We start from the raw sequence: 9,505 nt of genomic DNA, 5'->3' as shown, positions 1-9,505 counted from the left end.
TATCCATCCCACTAACAGGAGCCACGATGAAAAGATAATCCGTGTTATTCACCTGACCAGGTCAGGTCATAATGTTATGCCTAATCAGTGTATTTGTCCATATTTTTCTTTAATACCATAAAATCCCACATCCTTCATTTCTCTCCTCGCCTTTCTTTCCATCTCGGTTCCGGATTTCTCTTCTTTTTCAATTAACAGAAATATAAAAGAATACTTAGAGCTTTAAAGAACTGATTGAGACTGACTTGTAATTCTTTTCCACTTGTTTATTCTTCATGGTTCTTTGTTGTCCATTGTGGTTCCAAAGGGTCACAGCAAACCCAATCAAAAACCAACAAGGAGAAAATATAAGAAAAAATCTCACACACCTTTAAACAGAAGTGATGCTGCCACATTTAGTCTAACTATGATTCATAACCGGTATTTAACATTGATGTATTTACTTATATTTCATTCTCATTTACAAAATACACAAACTCAAAGACAACATACAGCATTGTTCATTTACACGTCTTTTTTTTGTTTTTTTCCTTTTAGATTTATGATTCCACAGTTTCTATACTTACAATCAACTACAGTTTCTACAGCACAGTACGGTGACAAAGGTGATAAATTCTTTGTTACATTTAATTAATGGCGATGCAGTTTTATTGACAAAAGCCTCAAGACCTAGGGTTGTTTTAGAGAGTACACACGAATGTTAGCTGTTTAGTTCTGTGCCATTATACGCCAACACTCAGCATTTCAGTGGACGAGGCCAGTATGTAGTAATGTGCTCCGATTCCCAATAGCTTCAAAGGAGAGAATAAGACACAAATACCCAAACACTTATTGCTTTGTTAACTTTTTGCACTCACAATGGACTGTTGCTTAAAGGCAACATGTTAATTATACAAAAAAACCCTGTAACATAAGCTAAGATATGTATCTACGAGAGACAATCTTGACTTGGACGGAGCCTGGACTGAGTCACTGAGACATGTTAGCGTTTTAACAGCATTCCATGCTGAATAAGTACGACAGTTACCTTGACATCGTTGCTCTTAATTCATGGGTGATGTAGGACAACATAGAGAGAATAGGACAGCTAACGCATCTATATTTGTACAGTTAATGTGCATTTATTTATTTACTATCACTGTGCTTTTAAGAGGGGATCTGGCAAACTTTTACTTTCTGACTTGCTGGACATTTTGGCTTATGAAGTCAGTATTTGTTGCAGTTTCACAATAAGAGCATGTGAACTTCTAAAGACAGGTTCTCATGTGAGCAATGAGAACAAGCCTTCATCAGTACATGACAGCAGGGAGGCCAGGTGTTTCACATGAGCGATGGCAAAGACTGACTGCACTGTCGTATAGATCCGGGGCTCAACAGGTTTGAAAAGCTATCTTAATTACATTGTATTTTTATTTACATATATTCATATGTATCACAGAGGATTGGTGGTATAATGTGTAAACTCAGGCCATAGAAAACATTTGGCAATAATTAATGAGAGGTGGTACTCATGGCACACTTATAGATAATGGATCAGATGTCAAATTTAGAGAAAATGGGAAAGGTGAAATGTAGAAGGGGCATGTTCCTGGTGGGCTGTGAAAGAATAAAAAAAGCATCTGCTGTATGTTCACAATTGCACTTGTGTTCACAAAATTTTCATTTGGTAGATTTGTGCTCTTGCTAAGCCCGGTTCTTCATGCCATGTGTAGCAAGGCTGCATCAGGATGCGTCTTAAAGAACTCGAGGCTTTCACAATTGTGCATGTACGACCGTGTACACTTAGTGCAATGGTTTGGCTGTTTATTCTTGAGTCTACGTATGGCTGCTATCCTACAAAATGGCAGTTTGGACAAAAACATTCTTTGTTTTTTCTTAATCTGACATGTCTATGATTGTTTGTCTTTTAACGTGCAATTGTGAACATATCAGTGTTACTTTTCTTGATCAGGGGAATGTGGCAATCTTCCACCGGCACTCTGTGCTGTTACCTGTGTGGAATATATGACTATCAGCCCTTGGCAGTGAGTTCTCTATGGTGAATATGATGTCATATCCGGCTACATCTGTATCATAAAGCACAAATAAACACAAGGTACATCAAATTCACCCCCATTAGCACAACAATCCTTTTCTAATGCAGTTAATCTTTGCTGCTCAATCTGTTACATGTTCCACAGATATACAGACCCTCAATTAGCAAAATATGAGAACTTTGGGTGCAGAAATTTGGCTTGAATCTTTCAAACTTTCATATTTATAGAGCAAAAAGGCAGGATAAGCATGTCCAGTATGTTTTCACACCATGTTTGCTATCTATATGAGATAGCTAACCCACATCCACATGAAAATAGTGAAATGGCAAAAAGACAGACTAAATAAATACAAACAAAATCTCAATATTGCACAGAGGTTCAATATTGCACTAAGAAGCACACTCACGTTAATATAAACATTCAGTTCACACAGGTATTTAGATTACAGTTTTTTTAAAGGTTAGCTTACACACCTAACACAGTTTGTGCCAGCACTGAAACCATTAGATTATTTACTTTTCTTCCACGTGTAATAAGTTTGAATGGCTAAAAGATGTGTTTAAAATTTGATGTCCTTTTGCTGCATGTGCTGAGAACAGTGTGGGAACGTTCCTCAGCTGCAGAAAAAATTAACTGTGCTGTCTTTAATGGGTAAAAAATGTCAAAATACTACAGCAGTTAATTGACGTGCGAATGCCGTTTACATGTTTGTACTCTCAGTTTTTCATGAAGTTACATACATACTTTGTGACATGCATAACACCCTCCAAAACATATAAGAGACAAACATATTGTAAGTCTGAGAGGAGAAAGTACTAAAAAAAGGCATTTTTCTCACAAAAGGATATACAGCGTGATTGAAAACAATGACTGTGAGATTCTGAACATTTTCGTGAAGAAAATGTTAGGTCTGCTCACACCCATGAATGGCTGTGCTTTACATGTACGAATCTCGGTGATGAAATGGCATTGGAGACGGCACACAAATTTCCCCTTGTCCACTCTTTGATTCGATTGACTTGTTCAGAGGTGATCGGTGCTATAAAGGGAGAGAGAGGCTCGACTGATCTCCTCAAACAGTAACAAAAGCAAACCTGGAATGTTCTATAATCTATAAAATGGCAGTTTGTCTGTACACCAACACAGGACCTCAGGAGATAAAGAATGAGGATAGGCCTTTGTTAAAGAGAAAGCCAAGAGAGGAGCATCTTGGTTTTACCCCGCAAAGTCAAAAATGCTTCAAATTGAGGCAGAAAATGTTGCATTTTTGAGTCCAACAATGACAAGACTTGGGAGGTGAGTTGAACTCAGAAGAATGGAGGTGACTACAGAGAACTCTGCAAGGATGGCTAGCGGTCATTTTCTATGAGTCTATTTGCATGGCTCGGAATCAAGAGCCCCCATCCACGGACCTCCAACCCCACATGTGAGCATCTACACTAGGAGGGGATTCATTTAATTCATTATTCATTTAATGTTTGCATTTGTTTCATGTTTTCTTGCTGCTCCAATTCTGTGCAATCATCAATGATTAGCAGCTTAAGGCTTCTAATCACTAATCTATCAAATAACGCTAAATGTTCTGGGGAGGGGTTGGAGGGCTGCATTCGGAGGGCTCTTGAGCTGTTCGTTCACAGTGTGGCTAAAACTCTTCAGCCCCCCCACCCCCCTGCTCTGGAAAGGTGCTGGCGCCACACTATTGCAGCACCTGACCTCGTGTCTCTGGTAGTTTAAGGGCCAGAAAGCTGCCTGCTGCCAGCGCCCCCGAGGCAAACAGGATGGGCACAGCCTTGGTGATACCAACGAACGAGGTGAAGATGCTTATTCCTAACACGGCCGCCAATTTACAGAGGGCGTTGAGGAAGCCAAATGCTGTGGTTCTGGGGAAAGAAGAAAGAGCAAAGTGTCAGTTTCATGTCGGTCGTTTGATCAGTTTAACCCTGTAAAGGCCACGTGTGCAACATCAAATGTGTCACTGCAATTTAGGATACGCATTGTACAGCACATCTGGCGTAGGGTTTCAACTCTGAAGTCAGTGGTTTTACAAACTCACGGCATTGAAAAAGACAGTGTTTGGGATTTTTCATTGTAAATGAACATGGCCAAACACTGAGAGTAAGATGAAATTCAGTACATACTTTAAATACAACTTTAACTAATAAATAATAACTCATGACACAACTTTAATGACACATGCTGTTAAGGGGCTCCACAGGTTATCAACGTGGCGAATGAACTGTATATTTTGCTCCCAACAGAGTCAATGTTGCAATAATAGAACATTTCTCTAAAAACTTAAGACACTGTTAAAACTTTGAAAATCTGCCATCAAATCTGCCATTTAACAGGTGAAAAAATCTGGGTTGGTTTTACAAGGTTGAACAAGAAATACAATCAACCAAATGAGAAAATCAGATAATGTATTTTTCTCTTTCTATCGCAACAACTGTTGCCGTCACTGACAGTAGAGGCTGCAGAGACGTGATGCAAACACAAGGTGGCGCTCCAGTCGTCAAAAATCAAAACTCTGCAAAGATGGTCTACTAAAAACAGACTGACAACACAAAACACTTTCCTGCTTTGGTAAAAATGCAGAATTATGGTTTGCAAAAGCAGTCTTTTTCCCCCCACTCTATGACAGGTTCAATTTCAATTTTAAAAAAAGTCACTTGAAATTTTAGTATTAAAATAAGATCCTGTTTACACCATTGGGTGGCAGCAAGTTAAATGCTAAATACTTTACATCACAAGCACCTCCAGTGATTTCACCCCACAATGTCATCCATCCCTGGAAGCCAGCCAGTCGACATGAGGCAGCTTTATGACATCATTTAACACGTCACATGGCACCACTGACTCTGTCTTCACAGTGTCAGAGATTTCAGGGCACAACTAGCTACCTACCTCTTGTCTGAGGGGTACAGCTCAACGGTCAGCACATCCAGGGCGTTCCAGGAGGCGATGCTGATTCCTCCGAACAGGCAGAGCAGAGCGATCATGGCCGACTCACTATTGCCAAAAGACAGGAAAAAACAGCTGATGCAAGAGATCACGCTGGAGCCCGCTGTGGATGGAGAGGAAAGAGAGGAGTTTGAAAAGCATGAAGAAAGGAGGAAAATCCTGCAAAACTCAGCTGAAAATTACTCGTACGTCTTTAATTGTAATGTATATGGGGTTGAGACTACAAAAGGTGTGCAAACTTCACCAAAATGACACCATTTATGAAAGCTAAAATGAGTAAAAACAGCGAGAATGTTTGGTTCTTGAACTAATGACACGTGAGGGAAAAACAACTAAATTTAGCAGAAAAAAAATGTGACATTTCATCAAAACTGCTTTATTCAACATGCCGCATTTAAATAACCCATTTGCAGCAACCAAAAACACAAACATTCTGCACTCAAGTGTAAAAGAGCCATTTTTCACTCAGTTGCAACCAAGATTCAAATGTTTGAATATTCAAAACAAACTGCAAACCTAATTCTTATTTTTTTCCCCTTGTATCCACACATGGTGCTGAGTAGTGAGGTCGAGCATTACCTAGCATCCTCAGCCGTCCGATTTTGTCCATGAGCAGCGCAGAGACGATGTTGCCTGGCAACACAGCCAAGGTGCCCAGAAAACTGACAAAGTAGACCATGTAGGCATTATTTTCATCACTTATGTCACTTAGTAGGCAGCCTTCTTTGTTGTGCAGAAAAGTGCTGTTGATGAGCTTACAGTTGATCAACCTGTATTTGAAAAGATCTGCGGGGAGACGAGGGCAGGAGGAGGAGGCAGAAAGAGAAAAGCATTAGGAAGGTTTTTGGTGGGAGGAAGTGTTAGACACAATTTACCCCAAACAGCTCTAACAGGACATCAACACATTCACAGTTGTTAATAAATTCTATACCACTTTAGTGACAACTGTAGTTACTGCTATAATGGAAAGTGTACCTTATACACACACATATATATGTATGTATATATATGTGTGTGTGTGTATACATACATATATCACACCTGCAGGAAGAGTCAGATTCATTAATCAGCAACAACCTAGTGTAGAGATGCTTACTCCTTGTCAATGAAGTATTATTTCCACCAAGACATCATGACATAGAAAATTGTCCTTTTATTAAAAGGAGAGTAAGCAGCAGTTCTGTGCTGTTGCCTTTATATATATATATATATATATATATATATATGTACACACGTGGACAAAATTGTTGGTACCCCTCAGTTAAAGAAGGAAAAACCCACAATTCTCACTGAAATCACTTGAAACTCACAAAAGTAACAATATATAAAAATTTATTGAAAATTAAATAATCAAAAACAGCCATTACTTTTGAATTGTTGATTAACATAATTATTTAAAAAAACAAACTAATGAAACAGGTCTGGACAAAAATGATGGTACCTCTATAAAAGATTGAAAACTATTTGACCAGAGTGACATGATTAACTCAGGTGTGTCATTTAATTGACATCACAGGTGTTTCCAAACTCATAATCAGTCAGTCTGCCTATTTAAAGGGAGACAAGTAGTCACCCTGCTGTTTGGTGAAAAGGTGTGTACCACACTGAACATGGACAACAGAAAGCGAAAGAGAGAATTGTCCCAGGACATCCGAAAAAAAATTATAGACAAACATCTTAAAGGTAAAGGCTATAAGACCATCTCTAAACAGCTTGAAGTTCCTGTGACAACAGTGGCTCATATTATTCAGAAGTTCAAGACCCATGGGACAGTAGCCAACCTCCCTGGACGTGGCCGCAAGAGGAAAATTGATGACAAATTGAAGAGACGGATCGTTGGAATTGTATCCAAAGAGCCCAGAGCAACCTCCAAAGAAATTAAAGGTGAACTCCAAGGCCAAGGTACATCAGTGTCAGATCGCACCATTCGTCGTTGTTTGAGCCAAAGTGGACTTCATGGGAGACGACCAAGGAGGACACCACTGCTGAAAAAAACTCATAAAAAAGCCAGACTGGAATTTGCAAAAATGCATGTTGACAAGCCACAAAGCTTCTGGGAGAATGTCCTTTGGACAGATGAGACCAAACTGGAGCTTTTTGGTAAGGCACATCAACTCTATGTTCATAGACTCAAAAACCAAGCATACGAAGAAAAGAACACTGTCCCTACGGTGAAACATGGAGGAGGCTCAGTAATGTTTTGGGGCTGCTTTGCTGCATCTGGCACAGGGTGTCTTGAAAGTGTGCAAGGTACGATGAAATCTGAAGACTATCAAGGCATTCTGGAGAGAAATGTGCTGCCTAGTGTCAGAAAGCTTGGTCTCAGTCGCAGGTCATGGGTCTTCCAACAGGACAACGATCCAAAACACACAGCCAAAAACACCCAAGAATGGCTGAGAGAAAAGCGTTGGACTATTCTAAAGTGGCCTTCTATGAGCCCAGATCTGAATCCCATTGAACATATGTGGAAGGAGCTGAAACATGCCATTTGGAGAAGACACCCATCAAACCTGAGACAACTGGAGCTGTTTGCTCATGAGGAGTGGGCCAAAATACCTGTTGACAGCTGCAGAACGCTCATTGACAAATACAGAAATCGTTTAATTGCAGTGATTGCCTCAAAAGGTTGTGCAACAAAATATTAAGTTATGGGTACCATCATTTTTGTCCAGCCCTATTTCATTAGTTTGTTTTTTTAAATAATTATGTTAATCAACAATTCAAAAGTGATGACTGATTTTGATTATTTAATTTTCAATACATTTTTATTTATTGTTACTTTTGTGAGTTTCAAGTGATTTCAGTGAGAATTGTGGGTTTTTCCTTCTTTAACTGAGGGGTACCAACAATTTTGTCCACGTGTGTATGTATGTATTCGATCCTAAGAACATTCCACAGACCGACATCTTCCACAAAACTAATCGGACTGCAGTCTATAGCGAATTATGTCTCTGTGGCATTAGTTAGCTCGTCTTGTTTTTGTTTATCTCTACTTCTCCCACACGCTGCATCCAACCAGTCTGCCGAAGCCTCCCTCCACTGTTAGTTTGGGTGAGACGTTATGACGCCCATCCCAAATCCTGATCAGCATCCAGCCCTCCTGTGACCCATGGCTAGTCTGTATGTGTATTCAGACGCAGTGAGCAATGGACTTTCAGAATAATAACAAAAAAAACCTTAATTAATTATGTTAATAAATAAATTAATTAATTAATGCATTAACTTGTCCAGTCCTATAGTAAAAGTCCAATGAGGTTAAAGTAGTACACACACATGCACACACACAAATAACAAAAGTAATGAACCAAACCAAAAACAAAGCAAGAGCAGCGTCTGGCTACAACACCTATTGTGGCTGCATGTGTGGATACAGCTGCTGAACCTTTTTTCTCCCTGCGTACAATACAGTATGATACAGATCTTGTTAGTTTTCTCTGTGTGAAACTGTTTGCAGTGGACAAAAATCCTTTGACATTTGTAAATGAGAAACGGTTTTAAATCTGAAAATGCAGCTCTGAAATGCTGAATTTGGTAAAGTGCGATCCAGTGGAACGAGAAAAGAAGGTAATTGAGCCATTTTGACAAGAAGTACTATTGCTAAGAGATTTTTCACATAATTGTTAAAGACACCTTTTCCCCTCTCTCACAGGTGCTCCTGGTTCAGTGGATGAGAAGGTGGTTTTACCTTTTATTTTAGGGAGGAGGAGTAAAAAGAGCCCTTTTCGGATGAAGCGGTCATCTTGCAGTCTGAGTCTGATCTATATGCATTGTGTTGTTCCATTCCATGCTGCTTTTTTGGAAGATAAAAGTCTGGTTGTTGGTTTTTTTTTTTTTTTTTTTCTGTTTGCAAGTTTAGTTTAGGCCCAATTTATAGCCAGGCTCACTTCATCTTTGTTAGTTTTATCCAGGATTCTGGATTAAACAAATTAAGGAAAATATCCAGTTGTGATTGCAATTAAATTTTTTTTTCCCAAGTTTTCGACTCAATATTCACTGCATAATTAGGTGTGATGGAGCATTACCATATAAGATACCATCAACACTAGGCAATAAAACCCGACATTAGTGTCATCATTTAACAGCCCACCTCTTATGTCCAAATTGCAATATTTGGAATTTGCTAATAATATTCATTCAAACCACAATTACGATTAGAAATTGATTGATATTCAAACTCTCACTGTGTTGGTTAAAATTTGCCTTTACGCGTAAATCAAAGTATTTTATTCTGCACGATGGATCTTGGTTGTGGCTTCCTCTGTGGATGGTGCTGGTTACAGTGGTGACTCAAATGGGGATTTAGAGAAAGACAAGATCACAATGCAACCACATTTCAACTTTCAGAAGAGATTTTATTCACCTTTTCTTGGTATTTCTAACAAGCAAACAGCCACTAATTCTTTATGAAATGCTGCCTGTCTTCCCGAACGTCATAGCTTCTCTATTTTCGAGCCTGTAAGGTTGAGATGGGGATTACATTTACCATTCATGACATCCTCGGCTTGTTT

General features: G+C 39.1%; 1 protein-coding gene across 2 annotated transcripts in view; it reads right to left on the bottom strand.

The window, feature by feature from the left end:
- Positions 1 to 251: 251 nt before the first annotated feature.
- The window catches only part of sv2a (synaptic vesicle glycoprotein 2A), a 61,172-nt gene continuing 51,918 nt past the window's right edge, over positions 252 to 9,505 (bottom strand). For both annotated transcript variants that reach the window (XM_022190465.2, XM_022190464.2), the window contains 3 exons: positions 5,577 to 5,783; positions 4,941 to 5,100; positions 252 to 3,916 (listed from right to left, as the gene is read on the bottom strand). In XM_022190465.2, the coding sequence (XP_022046157.1) occupies positions 3,733 to 3,916; positions 4,941 to 5,100; positions 5,577 to 5,783 (551 nt within the window). In that variant the 3' untranslated portion in view covers positions 252 to 3,732. The remainder of the gene's footprint in view (positions 3,917 to 4,940; positions 5,101 to 5,576; positions 5,784 to 9,505) is intronic.

The sequence above is a fragment of the Acanthochromis polyacanthus genome, chromosome 12 (genome assembly GCF_021347895.1).
Source record: "Acanthochromis polyacanthus isolate Apoly-LR-REF ecotype Palm Island chromosome 12, KAUST_Apoly_ChrSc, whole genome shotgun sequence".
In the NCBI taxonomy this organism is placed as follows: Eukaryota; Metazoa; Chordata; class Actinopteri; family Pomacentridae; genus Acanthochromis; species Acanthochromis polyacanthus.
This window is presented reverse-complemented; position numbering and strand designations above follow the sequence as displayed.